Source organism: Gopherus flavomarginatus, chromosome 12, assembly GCF_025201925.1.
Source record: "Gopherus flavomarginatus isolate rGopFla2 chromosome 12, rGopFla2.mat.asm, whole genome shotgun sequence".
Lineage (NCBI taxonomy): Eukaryota > Metazoa > Chordata > Testudines > Testudinidae > Gopherus > Gopherus flavomarginatus.
In genome coordinates this window covers 6,682,999-6,701,146 of record NC_066628.1, presented here as the reverse complement: position 1 = coordinate 6,701,146, position 18,148 = coordinate 6,682,999, and the positions used below count along the sequence as shown (strand labels likewise).

General features: G+C 49.7%; 2 protein-coding genes across 2 annotated transcripts in view; both read right to left on the bottom strand.

The window, feature by feature from the left end:
• LOC127033267 (zinc finger protein 850-like) overlaps positions 1–18,148 on the bottom strand; it is a 165,220-nt gene that overhangs the window by 27,128 nt on the left and 119,944 nt on the right. The gene's annotated exons all lie outside the window — the stretch shown is intronic.
• LOC127033360 (zinc finger protein 251-like) lies at positions 4,769–17,255 on the bottom strand. The gene is made up of 5 exons (XM_050921399.1): positions 15,393–17,255; positions 14,729–14,855; positions 8,189–8,302; positions 7,381–7,531; positions 4,769–5,126 (listed from the first exon to the last, which is right to left on the bottom strand). The coding sequence occupies exons 1-5, from the start codon at positions 15,414–15,416 to the stop codon at positions 5,117–5,119; spliced, it is 426 nt and encodes a 141-aa protein (XP_050777356.1). The 5' UTR covers positions 15,417–17,255; the 3' UTR covers positions 4,769–5,116.

Sequence of the window (18,148 nt, the reverse complement as noted above, 5' to 3'; positions counted from 1 at the left end):
GCATTGGGGGTGGGGGGGGTCGTCAAGCAAGGCTGGGAACAGACTGGTGGCTGGGAAGGGGGGGGTGGATGGAGCTGAGCTCTGTAGAGGCTGGCAGGCGACTTGTGGGGCAGGGTGGCGGAGGAGGAGGAACGAGGCTGGGGGTGGCTGGGGGAGTAGAGTGACTAGATGTCCCGATTTTATAGGGATAGTCACAGTATTTGGGGCATTCTCTTATACAGGCACCTATTACCCTCCCTCCCCCACCCCACCCCCAACCAGCCCCTGTCCCTATTTTTCACACTTGTTATCTGGTCACCCTGCTGGGCTGGGAAGGGAAAAGAGCAATGGAGGGGTGGGAGGCATCTTTGTGTGACTCAGTGAACTAGCAGGGAATGTGCTGGGGCTTCCTGGGGCCTTCAGGGAGAGCAGCTGTCCCCAGCTGCCCCATTCTGCAGCTGCACCTCTCCCCTCTTCTGCCTGTGCGCCCTGCCCTGCGGGCAACTCCCTGCAGTCTCCTTTTCACCCTGCCTCCCACTGATCTGTAGTTTAAGCCCAGAGGCTGAGGCTCCTCTTTGGCAGTTTCCCTCCCGTCCCTTCCCCAGCAGGGATCAGCAGCAGACGTGGGCTGGGAGGAGGGAAAGGTACACACACAACCTGGCTGGGGAGGAGGGAAAGTTAAAGGAAAATAAAAGGTGGTGGCGTTTGCTTTTCCTGCCCATGATTACCAATATGCCTGTGTCAAGGGTGGGAGCGGGGTAGTTGTACCTGGAGCAGAGCACCCACCAAGTTTTCCCCATGAGTGATCCAGCCCCAGAGCACCCATGGAATCAGTGCCTATGGTTGTACCTCGAGCAGAAAAGCAGCAATCAGGGCTGCAGAATGCAAGGGAAGGAGCAACCACTTAGCTGGGGAAGAAGGTGGATTCACTCTTGACAAGGCTGGAGTAGCTGAACACTTTTATTTAGGGGAAAGGGAAATGGTTTTTTCCTTGAAGATCCAAGTGTTGGGGGGTGCAGTGCTCCAGGTAACTGGCAATATGGCGTGGAGTCAAAAGTTTACATTCTCAGGCCTACGACTGCCTTTCGAGCTAAACAATATGTTCCTTTAAAGTTAGCATGAGTACATGTAATCATTTATCATTTTCTTGTGTTCTTTTGTTTATGGTACAAGATGTAATCGATCAAAGGGGGGGGTCAGTAGTATGGGTTAAGGATATAGTTAATTAAAAGATCCGGTAGTTAATGAATTGTAAATGATGAATTGTAGCACCTGTGAACATCTTTGTAAACAAGTAAGGTATATAAGACATGGCAACAGATAGTGATGCGTGCATGATCTGAGATTTTATATCTCCTTGCACCTTATTTGACTCAAATAAAGATACTTGCTTCTCCACTCCGGTGTGGTCATTGGGGATACGCACACCGGGCAAACGAACCCCAACTGTAGCTCCCCTGCAACACAAGTATCTGTTGGTCTGTCTCTCCAGCTGGAAGCGGTTTGAACGAGGGAGAGGTCTAAACAGTGTAGAGTCGAGTGGGACTTTAAAGGGCCCTTCAAGAATGCAGCACATGCTTCCTCACCTACGAGAAAGACCCAGGGCCGGCGTGCCAGGATTTGGGGGGGCAGCATTTTACTGGGAGGGTGGCAGGCTGCTCCGGTGGACCTCCCGCAGGCGTCCGTGCGGAGGGTCCGCTGGTCCTACGGCTCCGGCGGAGCATCTGCAGGCACGCCTGCGGCAGGTCCACCGGAGCCGCAGGACCAGCGGACCCTCCGCAGGGACGCCTGTGGGAGGTCCACCGGAGCCGCGAGACCGGTGAGTGGCAGAGAGCCCCCCGTGGCGTACCACCGTGCTTGGGGCGGCGAAATGGCTAGACCCGGCCCTGGACCTAAGGTGCCAAAAACCCTGGCGCCACTCCTGGAAAGACCTTTAAAAACTGCCTTAAACCATCCTAACCAAGAGCCACTCTTCAAATGAGGCTTGGCCGGCACTGTTGAAACCGTGTGCCGAGTTACCCAGTACAGTCCCTCAGAGCCGTGTGGGGCAACCAGGTATGGGCTTGTCTACGCTGCCACGTTGTCGACAAAGCTCTTGTCTTTCCCGGGTACTTTAAAAAGCTCCCCTTCCCCATCCGAAAGCCAAAAGTTTTCCCGCAGCAAGTGGCAGTGAGAACACAGCTTTGTCAGCAGCGCAAATGCCGCTTGTGGAGCTGGAAGTATTTTGCCCACAAAGAGCATTTACACACACCGGCTTTTAGCGACGAGGCTGTATGGACACAGCCTGGTCCCTAAAACACACCGTGGTGTAGATAAGCCCTGTGTGAATCAGGTCAGAAAAAAAGGGCTGGTGCCTGAAGAGAATTCCTGTTCTTACTACACGGCGCACCCCAAGCACTGCTGGGCTGTTCAGGCCTAGAGGGAAATGTTCCATTTTAGGGAGAATGAAAGGTCGTTTGGGAGGTGATGGCCCAGAGCCCTGGTAGGCGAGGGCCCGGTGAGGGCTGGACTCAGCCATTGGTATCAGCTATTTTTTTTTAGTCATTCACATGGATTTTGGGTCCTGGCTGACATGCCAGCCACCATGTAAAATGTTTCCCTGTGGCCTTTTGACGTGCACACAGAGGTATGTCACTGCCAAGTCCCTCTCCTAGGAGGGGAGGGGGAAGGCTGCAGGGTGATCTCCTACCTCCATGCAGCCGGGGGGGCCAATATTTGCCACTGCCATTCTGGAGCCTCCACGTGTATGTATTGACAAATAACACTGGCAGATTCTAAAATATTGTGCACAGAATTTTTAATTGTTTTGATGCTGAAAGCCCTTGGGAATATGGCATGCTGGCAGTATGGCGTCTGCTGTAGCTTTCACGGAGGGAGGAGCGAGTGACAGCACACACTCGTGAGAATGTTTTTGCCCCATCATGCACTGGGAACTTAACCCACAATTCCAATGGGCGGCAGGGACTGCAGGATAGCGTCCCACAGTGCACGGCTCCGACACTGGACGCCAGCCTAGGTACTGTGAACATATTCTGCCAAATTCACGCGCTTTAGTGGGGACACACAGCACCGAATGTATAAAATCACTTCCAAAAATTTGAGCAGAATAAGTTGGAATTCATTTCATCCTGTAGCCGTATATAATGGAATATCCACCAGTTTTGAGGATTGTCAGCCCATTCCTTGCCATTTGCCCTAATCGAGCAATGTCAGTGTGGCCCCCTGGGACCCTGGTCACAAGTTCTGAAATGCCTGTGTGGAAAGTTTCATTCAGCCATTGTGGTTCCTTAGCCCCTGCAGACAGGGGAAATGCCTCGTGACTACACTCCCCCGCAGGACCTCCAGTTGCCCCAGGCGCGGGTGAATAACCCACAGCTGCCCAGCCAGTGTGGACGAGGTAGGAATCTGCAGCTGCACCCCAGTCTGGGAGGAGAGTGACTCAGAGATCCCTAGTCCTTGGGACTGGGGGGATTCCCCCATCGCTCTGACACCAGCCGCCGGTGATGGGGGGAAGGCCCTGCATTTCCCCAGCCTCCATAGGGTCATTCCCCAGGGCCAGGACTTTTTTGCTGCTCCAAACAAAAAACAAAACCACTAGTCACCTGCGGGGTGGGCAGAGCGGCAAACCAGAAAAAAAACAACCCTGCCAGGCGGCCGGAGCCAAGGTGCAGGGAGACTCCCTGTGCTGCAGACATGCAGCGGAGTGCGTGTCTGGTCTAGCGGGGGAAAAGGGAGGGGGGAGAGAGAGAGAAGGGGGGCGGCCAGGGCTTCAGCAGGTGTGGCCCCTCCCACCACACCATCTGCCAGGAGGGCTTTGCGCTGCTCCTGTCGGCGGGGACGGAAGGATGCGGGCTGCCCTGCCTAGTTTGCTGCAGGGCACTCCCCTCCTCCGTCCCCTACAGGGCAGCCAGAGTGGTGAACCAAAAAGAATAAATGCCCTCAGAGACTGGATTCCCCCACATCCATGGGGAATAGGGAGCTTCAAAGGACTTCCTCCCTGTACTTTGCACTTGGGAGCTGGAGACAGATTCCAGAGGGGGATTCCCAACGCCGTTGCCTCTGGAGAGGTTTGGGGGGGATTTCTCCCCCATCTTCAGGGCCTGGGGAGCTGCAGGGAATTCCCCAAAGCCTGGGAGGGACTGGGGAGCAACAGGGAATTCCCCCCACCCCCACTCATGAGGACTGGGGACCCATTTCCTCCCTGCCCCCAGGGAAATTCCCCAACGTACCCGGCCCCTAAGGAGTTGCTTGGGATTCCCTCATCAGCGGGGGACTCCAGAGGTGCCAAGCATGCATGGTGACTTGGGAACTGAGGGATTCCACAAGGCCCGCGGGTAGTAGGGAACCGCGGGGCAATCCCCAGTGCCCAGGAAGAGTGGGGAGCCGTGGGCCTGCAAGGACTAGGGACCATTGGCGGACTCCCAACCACCCTCCATTTGTGGCAGCTTGCGAGCTGCACGGATGTTTCCCCACCAGCCGAAGTGGGCTGGGGAAATGCAGGGCATCCCTCCCTCATCAGCTGGGACTAGGGAGACACAATGGTGAATGAAACTTTCCCCACACACAAAGCATTTATGAAGTTGTTATCAGGGTCCCGGGGGCCACACTGAGATTGCTCCATTAGGGCAAACTGCAAAGAATGGGGCCGACAATCCTCAAAACATTACGGGGATAACTGAAAATCTTATTCATCACATTACGATGTTCCACCAATCCCAAAGGATCCAATACACTATCCACCAAGTGAAGGAATATTTCAGCTCTTACCCAAATACATGCTTGCAGCCAGTTCTTATTAACTCAACTAAGATTTATTAAAAGAAGAAAAGAGAGAGTGTGCTGCTTAAACGATTATTATCCATACAGAGATGCATCGAGTCCTTAGGTCAGTTTCACTGTAGAGATGATGCTTTAGAATTGCAAAGAGTCCTTCACAGAATCATTTCATCAAGTTCCAGTCCAATGTCAATGTCAGGGCGTTCCAGATGGGACTGGAGATGTTCGACTTCCGACTCACACTCCCTCGCTAAAACCCCGAATAACGCTTGGGCAGATCAGAGAAGAAAGGATCATTTTTACAGCATCTCGACAGCACGTCTTGGCTGAACAACAGGCTTGTGAAGTAACCTTCTATTTCCTAAACATCACTGGTAATTAATAACATGGATTAACACGAGGTGATTCTCCATAAAGCAGTTCATAGACAGTTTACCACAAACTTTCAGGAGACGAACAATGACATTAATACAGCCAAGTTTTGTCTAAATGTTAATGTTCCCTTTTGATTTCTGAATTCACAGAATAGAGCCCTAGACAGGAACTGTTTATTTCCATTGTTAACCTCTAACAAGATACAGCTAAACAGAGACTACTACAGTTACCATTTTCTTCCATGTCTTTAACAATACACCGTTACCTTTCCAACCTCTAGTTTATCTCAGGAGGACACACATTTTTGTAACGTCTCTAAAGGTTGAATCTAGGTCAATTACATGCAATTTCCTTAACACTTTCTGTTTCTGTGTCCGAGGAGTTTAGATCCTGTGTGGATTCTGTCATGTTCAATGAGATGTGATCTCTGCGAGAAATTTCCCCACAGTCCAAGCACTGTGGGGGCTCTCGCCTGTGTGGATTCTCTGATGTCTAACAAGGTGTGACCTACAGATGAAACCTTTTCCACAGACTAAACAATTGTGGGATCTCTCTCCTGTGTGGAATCTGTGATGTAAAACAAGGGATGATGGGATTCTGAAACTTTCCCCACAGTCCAAACACTTATAAGGTCTCTCTCTTGTGTGGATTTTCTGATGTTTAACAAGGGCTGATCTCCGTATGAAGCTTTTCCCACAGTCCACACACTTGTGAGGTCTCTCTCCTGTGTGGATTTTCTGATGCTTAAGAAGTTCTGACCTCGATATGAAACTTTTCCCGCAATCTAAGCACTTATGGGATTTCTCTCCTGTGTGGTTTGCCTGATGTCTAACAAGGATTGACCTCCGTACGAAGCTTTTTCCACAGTCTAAGCACTTATGGGGTCTCTCTCCTGTGTGGATTGCCTGATGCCTAACAAGGTCTGAACGCCGTGTGTAACTTTTCCCACAGTCTAAGCACTTATGGGGTCGCTCTCCTGTGTGGATTGCCTGATGTTTAACAAGGTCTGACCTCCATATGAAACTTTTCCCACAGTTCAAGCACTTATGGGGTCTCTCTCCTGTGTGGATCCTCTGATGTGTTACAACATATGATCGCTGTGTGAAACTCTTTCCACAGTCTAAGCACTTATGAGGTCTCTCTCCAGTGTGGGTTCTCTGATGTCTAACAAGCTCTGAACTTCGTATGTAACTTTTCCCACAGTCTAAGCACTTATGGGGTCTCCCTCCTGTGTGGAATGCTTGATGTTTAACAAGGTCTGATGTGTTTCTGAAAGTTTTCCCACAGTCCAAGCACTTGTGGGGTCTGTCTCCTATGTGGATTGCCTGATGTTTAACAAGGTTTGACCTATGTATGAAACCTTTCCCATAGTGCACACCTTCATGGGATTTCTCTCCTCTGTGGATTGCCTGATGTCTAACAAGGACTGACCTCCGTATAAAGCTTTTTCCACAGTCTAAACATTTATGGGGTCTCTCTCCTGTGTGGATTGCCTGATGTGAAACAAGGCCTGACCGCCGTGTGTAACATTTCCCACAGTCTAAGCACTTATGGGGTTTCTCTCCTGTGTGGCTTCTCTGATGTTTAACAAGTTCTGACCTCCATATGAAACATTTCCCACAGTCCAAGCACTTATGGGGTCTTTCTCCTGTGTGGATCCTCTGATGTGTTACAAGATATGATCGCTGTGTGAAACTCTTTCCACAGTCTAAGCACTTATGGGGTCTCTCTCCTGTGTGGATTGCCTGATGTCTAACAAGGTCTGATGTGTTTCTGAAACTTTTCCCACAATCCAAACACTTGTGGGGTCTGTCTCCTATGTGGATTGCTTGATGTTTAACAAGGTCTGATTGCTGTGTGTAACTTTTCCCACAGTCTAAGCACTTTTGGGGTCTCTCTCCTGTGTGGTTTATCTGATGTGTAATTAGTGCTGAATTCAAACAGTTCCCACCCTCGAGGCATTGATAGGATTTCTCTCCTATGTGGTTTTTCCCATGGTAATTAATGTCTGAGCAGATATTGAAGATTTTCCCGGGGACCAACCATTGAAGGGGGTTCTCTCCCGCATGGATTGTCTGATTTGTAACAAGCTGTGATCTCACAATGAATCCTTTCCCACACTGTAGACAGTGGTAGGGTTTCTCTTTCTTGGGATTTGTCCACTGGGCTGTGGGATCCTTATCTCCGATCCCACAGTTAATAGATTCATCCACTTCCTTCCCTGGGTGGTTTCCCATCAGCCTCTCTAACCTGTGCCAATTTCCCCAGGCTTCCCCCTCTTCCCAGCACTGGGAAAAATTCCCTTCAGCTCTTCCCATAAATGTGCACTGTTGTTCCACTTCCTCAGGATCTTCCTCATGATGATTCCCCTCTTCCTTCTCACCGACTCTCTCAGCACCTGCTGGGAGAGAGAGACAATCCAGACAGGAGTAGTTGTGCTGGGGAGAAAGAGGAACAGGCAGAGGGAAAACCCAACAAAGGAAAGTTGCAAAGCATCAGCAATTGGATTCTGCTTCCAGATCCCACCTAAACACTCACAGGGAAGAAATCTGTGAAGGAAACTCCTGCATCTAAAAGGACGGGTGGAAAACAGTGAGCGATATCTGCTGACTGCAGCCGTCCCCTTGTTGAACAGTGTTAAATCGATTTAACTCTGTACCCGTCCACACTACAAGGCACTTTAAATCGATTTTAAGGGCTCTTAAAATCGATTTCTGTACTCCTCCACAACGAGAGGAGTAACCCTAAAATCGATATTACTATATCGATTTAGGGTTAGTGTGGACAGAAATCGAAGTTATTGGTCTCATTCCTTTAATGTAGCTACCAAGAGTGCACCACTCCGGAAATCGATGGTAGCCTAGGACCATGGACACACACCACCGAATTAATGTGCCCTAGTGTGGACGCATGAAATCAATTTTATAATATCGGTTTTATAAAACCGGTTTTAGTAATTTCGATTTTATGCTGTAGTGTAGACGCAGCCTTACACCATATTTTTGGGATTATCAACTTTTGCCTTCATTCCCCAGACGGTTTCTGTGGCAGTCCTCACCTGTGCAGGTGCATCTCAGGACCTCTCTTTCCTCACTGGCCTGGAGATCGGGTACCCACGGCTCTTCCCCTTGTTCCAGCTGTGCGATCAGGTCAGGTTTGGGAATGGGAAATCCTATACACAGGGTGAAATCAGACCAGATCAGGGTGCACAGAGTATTGAGAGACTACTTGTCACAAAGGGCATTCCATGAGCAGAACCTGTCCCCGTGCTGAGAGATAATTCAATTCCAGAGGATGGGAGCAAGGTCACTGAGCCCCCTTGGGAGAGGCAGGCTATGTTGGGATATGTACATATATAATCCATATATCCATGTAATATGTTATAGGACTAAGGTGCCACAAGGACCTATTCTTTTTACCATCACTAATAAATACTGATTCCCCCTTTGGGTCTTAATATAATCAGCCTGTATTCTACTCCACGGCCCTACAACTCTTTGGTGCCAGAAGAATCCCAAATTTGGTGGTCTATTTTCAACTGCTGCCCATCTTATTCAATTTTTAACCAATTTTTCTGCATCCTCTCACACCTTAGACCGTTTTCCAATCTGTTTTTTCCTGAGAGTATTTTTTATTCCGCAGCTGGCCATAGACTGACACAGGCTAATGATCTCTTCTCTTTGAAGTTTATCAGGTACTCACGTTACCTCTCCTGTTTCCTTATTTACTGCATAATCCCCTTTCATACTCCAGGTTCCCCATCTTTAGGTTCAGCCTCCTGTTTTATGGCGTGAGCTCTAGTAACTACCATAACCCTCAAAGGTTTCTTTTTTTGCTAATATAGCTAAAGCAGCCACTTTATTATTCTGACATTTTTCATCCCCTTCTCCCTTTTGATGACTTAGTACGTCTTACTTTTAATTTTCCCAGGTGTTCTTTCCACCAATCATGGATAAATTTCCAGTTTTCCTTTTGGACCAAATTTTCCCCCTCAGCTGTTTCCCAATGGCTCTTTTCCCAAAGCCAAATCCAGCGTAACAGTACCTGTACCACAAAGTCTGAATCCACATAGACATAAAGGCAAAGTACAACATTATTTTGTCTGTTTAAGCAAAACACTAAGGCCAAGTCTACACTAGAATCCTCAAAGTGCTCCCGCAGCAGCGCTTTGATCTGACAGTGTGGCCACCCCCGAGCGCTCGGAAGAGAGCTCTCCCTGCACTGTATGTAATCCACCTCAACGAGGGGAATAGCGCCAAGCGCCGGGAGCCTGTCTACACTGGCGCGTTACAGGGCGCAAACTTACTGCACTTGGGGAAGGGTGTTTTTTCACACCCCAGCGAGCAAGTTACTGCGCTGTAACACGCCAGTGTAGACATGGCCTAAGAGCGCTGATCTCTGCTGCCTGGGCTGAAGTCATGCCCATGGATCCAGAGAGTCTCCCCATTAGTTTGCACAGCAGCATCACCCATATACTGCTTACGTCTTTCATGGTACGAATGACCATCTGTGAACCAAACCTCTTTTTCTCCAAGGCGTAACACTTCATCTACCGGGGATGCGTCTTCAACTAACGTTGATTCAGTTGCTGGAAGTGGGCATTCATGCTCTTCTCTTTCCGTTAGGAGGACATATGGTAACAACACAATAAGGGGACAAGATACTTGCAAATCTTGCTGGGGGGAAGTCTTTTGTTTGTGCTCTTTGTTTTGGGGGTTGTTCGCTCTTGGGACTAAGAGGGACCAGACGTCAATCCAGGCTCTCCAAATCTTTCTGAATCAGTCTCTCATGTTTCAAACTTGTAAGTAACAGCCAGGCAAGGCGTGTTAGTCTTATTTTTGTTTTCTCAACTTGTAAATGTTCCTTTTTGCTGAGAGGATTTTACCTCTGTTTGCTGTAACTTTGAACTTAAGGCTAGAGGGTTTTCCTCTGGGCTATATGAATCTGATTACCCTGTAAAGTATTTTCCATCCTGATTTTACAGAGATGATTTTTAGCTTTCTTTCTTTAATTAAAAGCTTTCTTTTTAAGAACCTGATTGATTTTTCCCTGTTTTAAGATCCAAGGGGATTGGATCTGGACTCACCAGGAATTGGTGGGGGAAAGGAGGGGGGATGGTTAAATTCTCCTTGTGTTAAGATCCAAGGGGTTGGTTCGGTGTTCACCAGGAACTTAGTGAAAAAGCCTCTCAAGGCTGCCCAGGGAGGGGAAGGTTTTGGGGGACAGGAAGTGTTCCAGATACTGAAATTTCTGGATGGTGGCAGTGTTACCAGATCTAAGCTAGTAATTAAGCTTAGAAGTGTCCATGCAGGTCTCCACATCTGTACCCTAAAGTTCAGAGTGGGGGAGGAACCTTGACACACATCATTCCAAAATTCTCTCTGATTCAAATCAATGGCCATCAAAGAATCAGCTGTGATATGTCTGGCAATCTCTGCGGTGGAGTTAGTCACCGGTTATAGACCTATAGACTTCAAGGTGCGAAGGGACCACTATGATCATCTAGTCTGACCTCCTGTACAATGCAGGCCACAGAATCGCACCCACCCCTTTCCCCAGCCAATAACCCCAATGTTATTCTCCTCAACAGGTAATCCCTGGGCGAATCCCCAGGCTTCATGTAATCTGCACTGGATAAATCCTTCAAGGGTCTTTGATCTATCTCTTTCCCTAACAGCATAATAAATCGCGGCACGAGCCGGCATGCTTCTGGCTGCCTCTCCAAAGCATTTTTCGCTCAATCTACTGCTTGTCTAATCTCTCAGGTGGCAGCTGCCCTGATCAATTTATAACATTCTCTCATATTTAAATTCTCCGTTCCACCTAAATCTGCCCACTGTACCAGCACGCAGACAGATTTTTCATATTCACTGGACCTAATGACTTTGCCCTCAACTGTAAATCTGACGCATTTGCAGGAATTATTCATGTCTCTTCTGACTGTATTTCTCCCACTGCATCGTTAACAGTTGATCTCCATTCTAACGCTGCTACAGACTTTTCTGGCTTAGGCTCTCTCGGCCAATTTTTTATTTCTTCCCTCAGTTTAGTATAAAGCCCATCTCAAGGCCAATTACCATATATACTCGATTATAAGCTGGTTCATTTATAAGCCGATCCCCCCAAGATGGATAAGTAAAAATTGAACGATTTTATGACCCATTCATAAGCTGACCCTATAATTCAGGGGTGAGCAAACTCTGGCTCCCGAGCCATCAGGATAAGCCACTGGTGAGGCTTTGTTTACCTCGAGCGTCCGCAGGCACGGAGGTAAACCTAAGTAAACAAAGAGTCCCAGCACGCCAGCTGCCTACCCTGACGGGCTGGGACATCAACTCGTGGGGAAATTCTTTTGGGAGGGAGAAGCTGGAGGTCAGGGGAGTAACCCCTGTGACCACCCTCCACACGACCCCGCCCCTAGCCCGGGACTCCCACAATCTTCCCCATTCCATCCCTTCCCATCTTGTCTGGGAAGGGCCAGGGGAGGATGTTTCTGGCCTGGCTGGAGCTGCTTTGGAGGTTGGGGGGAGAGAGGTGTGGCCAGAAGCAGGGAGATCCTGGCCCTGCCTCTTCCTTTCTGGCTGTGCTGCCTCTCCTTGCCCCCCCTGTTGGGGGTAGGGGCTGTGTCCCACCTCTCCCTCTCTATACCCGTTCATAAGCCAACCCCCTTCTCTGGTGCTTCCCTTTTTTACTAAAAAAATTGGGCTTATGAACGAGTATATATGGTAAGTTCCCTCTTCTCTTGACCCCCACGTTGGTCCTCTGAATCCTCTCCACACTGGATGGCTCCATTAAAATCCAAATCTCCATTCTTTGTTTGACATACAGAGGCCACTTGCGGTTCCCTCATTCTCACCTGGTTCCTCCAGGTTGCTATGGTTTTCTGGCACCAACTGTGAGAAGCACTTGCAGTCTCCTCTTCCTCAGTGAGTTCTCAAATTAACTATTTCAACCTTACCACTTGATTTTCCAATTGATCTTTGTCTGCCTGAATCTTTTCCCAATCCACCATTTTCTTTTCCAATTCCCTGTTTTGTTTCCTCATTTGTTCTATCTGAGTTTGCATTTTCTGTGCCGGCCTCGCTCCAAATGTTCTTGGCGAGTTTTCTAATTCTCTTGTACTGCCTGTATCTCCACACAGATTTTCCCCTTTACATGCAATTACCCTTTTTGCAGCCTGCCACAACAGCCACACTATGGCCGTTTGCTATTTACTCCCTTAGGCTTGCACAGCTGGACGTATTTCTCAGACGTATTTCCTAAAGCGTCAGTTGTTACATCAGGTTCTGCTGCATCCACGGGCACGTCCCAAATGCAGTGATCTGCTTCTCTAACAGAGAAGGGGCTTCACTTCAGTCCACTTGGCTGCCTCCTTCTCCACCCTTTTACTTCTCTTCTTAAACCAGGGGTGGGCAAACTTTTTGGCCCGAGGGCCGCACCGGGTTTCGTAAATTGTATGGAGGGCTCGTTAGGGGAGGGGCTCATGGCCCACCCCTCACCTCCTATGTGCCCCCCTCCCAAGGATTCCTGCCCCATCCAACCCCCCTGTTCCCTGACATACCCTCTGGGACCCTTGCCCCATCCAACCTCCCCTGCCCCTGACTGCCCGCTGCTGCCCCATCCAACCCCCTCTCCTTCCTGACTGCCCCCCTGACTCCTGCCTCTATTCAACCCCTTGTTCCTCCCCCAACCACCCCGCCCCTTATCCACATCCCCGCCCCCTGACCACCACACCGAACTCCCCTGCCCTCTATCCGACCCTCCCTTTCTCCCTGCCCCCTAACCACACTGCCTAGAACACTGGTGGCTGGCGGCCCTACAGCTGCACCACCAGGCTGGAGCCAGGCCACGCCGCCACCGCGCAGCACAGAGCACCGGGTCAGGCCGGGCTGTGCAGCTGCGCTGCCCCAGGACCTCGCAACCCCACCATCCAGAGCATTGCGGCGGCGCGAGCGAGCTGAGGCTGCGGGGGAGGGGGAACAGCAGGCGAAGGGCCAGGGGCTAGCCTCCTGGGCCAGGAGCTCAGGGGCCAGGCAGGACGGTCCCGCGGGCTGTAGTTTGCCCACCTCTGTCTTAAAGAGTGTTCTAAACATTGTTACAATAACACCGTGTGGTATCTCCCTGCATGCTCTCACCCACGTACACTTACTGAAATTAGTTCTTCACGTGGTATCTCCCCCCACGTTTCTTTCTCACAAATACATTTTTTGAATATTTGGGGGAATTTAGGGGTAGGCGGATATACATATGGGAGCACCTCTAGGATGGAGGTATGGAGCAAAGGAGATAACACATTTGACAACTCGTGGGCCAGAATGGGAAAAACAGGACCAAACAAAACTATATGTGAAGAGAAACCTTTTGAGGCAAAATTTAAAATATGGTGGGAAGATGGAAAAAATGTGAGATGGAAATACTTACGATCAATTTGGAAGAGCCACGGAGATATTTGTTCATACAAAGAGAGGAAGGTCGACTAATGTTTAGATTTAGTTATGACAGGAGAAGGAATGGCTCAGTGGTTTGAGCATTGGCCTGCTAAAGCCAGGGTTGTGAGTTCAATCCTTGATGGGACCACTTAGGGATCTGGAGCAAAATCAGTACTTGGTCCTGCTAGTGAAGGCAGGGGGCTGGACTCAATGACCTTTCAAACTTTCCAGCTCTATGAGATAGGTATCTCTCAAATTATCTTTTTTTCATTTTATGATGAAAATAGTCTGAATGTGAGCACTCTGAAACATACCTTTTGGAGTTTGGGATTTGATGTAGTCACCTTAGACGTGACCCATGAACAAGAAGTGGCTAATATTCACGTGGGATGGAATGAGTCAATGGCTCTCAAATTATGGGAATATGATATAATGGTGGATTCTTCCATAATGATAAGACTGAGTTGCTTTAGAAAAATTAATGAGGGAGGATATTTTCAGGGATATAAGATTGCACCAAGAATAATTGCAGATGAACACCCACATAGAAGGGGAGAAATAATTAAAGCCTCGACTATTGTGGACCAAACAATCCAGTTGGAAAGAACCAAAATAAACATGAGTGCACAACATCTGCAGCGTACGCCATAGACCGTACCTCTATTACAAGCTTGGCGACAACCATGGGGAGACGAGAGTAGACACAATTAAAGAAGTATAAGAGAATACATTGTAGGTGGCAATTGGTGCTGGAACTGGAGTTTTAAACTCATTTGATACTGAGATGTTACAAGGAAAAATGTCAGCCTTGGGTAAGATTTTGGGGGCTACTCAGACACATGTGATAACGTTTTTGGTACATTATCCAAGCAAGGAGTAAGAAGTGTGGAGTTCCAATTAAAGCAAGCCCAAGCTTTGAAAACATCTCTAAATATGAATGTATTTGGTGTGCCTGAAATTAACAACACAACGGCACTAGCCACACAGTGTGTACAGGTGCTCACTTATGAGATACACTACTAAGGCCTTGTCTACAGTAGCAAGTTACTGCACTGAAACTTGCTCATGGAGGTGGTTTACCAGCTCCGTCCCAGTGCTGGCACGCGACCACACTGTCCCATTAAAGCGCTGCATGGCTTCGACTAACTGAGGGGATGGGAATTGCTTACCCAGTGAGGTCACCGCCTCATAGTTCTCCCGCATGACGTCCCTGTAGAGGTCTTTCTGAGCGGGGTCCAGCAGAGCCCCCTGCTCCTGGGTGAAATACACAGCCACCTCCTCGAAGGTCACTGGCATCTGAAACAACAAAAGTCCCCCACTCAGCATCTGCTGCCCCAGCCACAGTCCCAATATTCACAGGACAGGAAGAAAGAAAAAGAAAACAAACAATCACGGAAGCTCTGGGAAGGTCGGAGAAGCAGATTCTCACCCGCACTCTGCTCAGAGCAGCCAGAAGGCTTCATGGGGTGGGAGAAGGTGAGAGCTCCTTGTCCCCTCCAGCACACGGAGCAGGGCAGGGTCTTCTCATTTCCCACACACCTGCCAGCCACAGGCTGGCACAGGAAGCCGAGCTCTGAGCTGAGGACAGGAACAGGAATCCCAACAGCTTCCCTTCATATTTCACAGCAGAGTTGGGCCAGTGGGGTCAGGCTCCAGCACTGGGAGTCTGGTCAGTTTTTCAAGCCCTGCACGGGGAGTTTGTTTCAGATCTGAGAAATGGGGGAATGTTCCCCCCTCCCCACTGCCAATAGGCCTGCTCAGTATTTTTATCGCACCCTGTTTCCGCCCTGCCTCTCCCTCCCCGTGCCCAGCCCCTCCCTGAAGATCCCCTACCTGAGCTGGCTCCATCACAGCCATTTCCCTTCCCCACCTCCTGCACGACGGGATGAACTGGAGTTAAATGTGGACGTGATTCCTCAGCCTGTCAGGGCGAGAGGGGCTATGGGGGAGGTTACAGAAGGGGCTTCAGTCCATGTCACACCCTGATTCCGCCCAGGCTCTCTCCCTGCAGACAGACACGCTGGACTCTTGCCACACTGGCAAGAAACCCATTTAGTTTATTAGAACCCAGGCCAGGCCCCTCCTGGCAGAACTGAACCCACCGGGGCACCAATAAACCCTCCCAGTAACAGCGTCTCTGAGCCACATGCTGGAAAAAGAGCAGAACCGAAGGTGCCACTTTGGGGGATTCCCCCTGGCCATGTTGTGTCAGCCCCTCTAACTCCCTCTCATCCCTCCCCCCTACTCCCCATGCAGTGCTTTTTATCTTCTTCCCTTGCCCTGGGAGAACTGGTGAGTGCCCCATTGTCCTGGGCCTTTGCACTTACTAGCTAGATCACCCACTGCCACTGCTAAGAGGGGGTTGATCCTGACTGAGTCTGTGAGGGCAACAGCTCTGGGACTCGCCGACACACAAGGAACGCTCTTCCTGTCAGGGCCGCTCAGAGGATTCAGGGGGCCTGGGGCAGAGCAATTTCAGGGGTCCCTTCCATAAAAAAAGTTGCTATACTATAGAATACTGTATTCTCGTGGGGGCCTCTGCGGGGCCTGAGGCAAATTGCCCCACTTGTCCCCACGCACACAACCGGCAGCCCTGGGAAAAATAAACTTTTAAAAACCTTCCACATCTCAGCACAAACCCAGTTTTGTGAAAACTTCTTTTCAGGTCACCTTTACAAGGTATCACTGGTTCTCAGCATCAACTAATGCTAAAAGGCACTAAAGCTCATTAAAAGGGTTGGACAAATATTTTCTGTCAAAACTTTTTTTGGATCGAAAACTAGGGGTTTTTTAAAAAGCAGAAAAAAAAATCACGGACAATGTCTACTTTCCTTCAAAATATGTTGTGGTTTGTTTAATTGAAAAGCTGAAATTAGTCTGCCAAAACCTGAACATGGTTTGGGGTTGCAGAAGTGTGTGGCCAAATATTTGATGCTTGCTATGTTTGTTTAAAGAAACAATAAAAAATTTCTGCTTAAAAAATATCCAAAATTTTTGAACCACCTCAGCTTGTGACCAAACGCCTGAGCCCATCCAGTCAGAGATTTTTCCAGGTTTCTGATACTCTGCTGGCTTCCTCGACTCATATCTGTCTCCATAACTTTGGGTTCATTTAGGTTAGAACATAAGAATGGCCATATTGGGTCAGACCAAAGGTCCATCCAGTATCCTGTCTATCGACAGTGGCCAATGCCAACTGCCCCAGAGGGAATGAACCTAACAGGCAATGATCAAGTGATCTCTCTCCTGCCATCCATCTCCACCCTCTGACAAACGAGGCTAGGGACACCATTCCTTACTCATCCTGGCTAATAGCCATTAATGGACTTAACCTCCATGAATGTATCTGTTTCCTAGAGACTGGCTCCATGGGGTCCCTCACAAACTGGAGACGGTTACCGTGGGTTTGTCTTTAGTACAGCTTATGTACAAACTCCATGAACTGAGCATTTGAGCTTGTTCCAGAATCTGGGATGAGCCTATGTTGTGAAAACTGAAATGCTCAAAATAGCACATGCATGTGAATGGACACAAGGTGCTAAAGTTAAATTAACCTCAGGGGGTCACAAGGTTATTACTGGGGGTCGCAAGCTGTCAGCCTCCACCTCAAACCCTGCTTTGTCTCCAGCATTTATAATAGTGTTCAATTTAAAATACTTTTAAAATATATTTATAAGGGGGGGGGGGGTGTCACACTCGGAGGTTTGCTATTGAAAGGGGTCACCAGTACAAAAGTTTGAGAACCCTGAATTAACCCCTCTGGAACCTTGGGGAATGCAGGGGAGGGGGGGTCTCTCTTGGTAGGGTTGGGAAGGAGGTAGGTGGTGTAGGATATTGCTCTTCTCACATGGTCTCTCCCCCATGGAAAAGATAACCGCTTGGCTCTTTGTGTTAAATAGCTGTCTGCAAGCGTCAAACTGCTGAATGAGCTTTAGGGTAGAGAAGGCTGTGCCTCCCCAGACAGCCTGGCCCTGCCCCCTATCCGACCCCCATCCACTTCTTGCCCCCTGACTGCCCCCCTCAAAATCCCCGACCCATCCTTCTCCTTGTCCCCTCACTGCCCACCCGAGACCCCCTCCCCAACCACCACCCCGGGACCCTACCCTCCACCAACCTCCCCTGTTCCCTGTCACCTGACTGCCCCAACCCCTATCCAACCCCCTGCCCCCTGAGTCCTGACAGACCCCCAGAATGCCCACAATCCAACCCCTCATTCCCCGTCCCTTGACCGCTCCCCCCGAACCTCTGCCCCCGGGATTTCCTGCCCCTTATCCAACCTCCCTGTCCCCCTTACCATGCTGCTTACCCCCGCCTCCCCCCTCTCCCAGAGCCTCAGCGCACCGCGTCCAGGAGCGGCCCTGCTGGACAGAGCTGCAGCGAACTAACTCCAGTGGGGCCTGAGCTCCCAACACTTGGCCCAGAGCTTGCAGCCCTGCCCCCTTACCAGGTGGCTCTGAGTGGGGAGGAGCTCAGGCCGCTCCTGGATTACCCCCGCCACTCCCCTCTCTCGGAGCTTCAGAGCGCCGCGTCCAGGAGCGGCCCTGGACAGCGCTGCCGTGGCCTGGCCGGCGATACCGGAGCTCACAGTC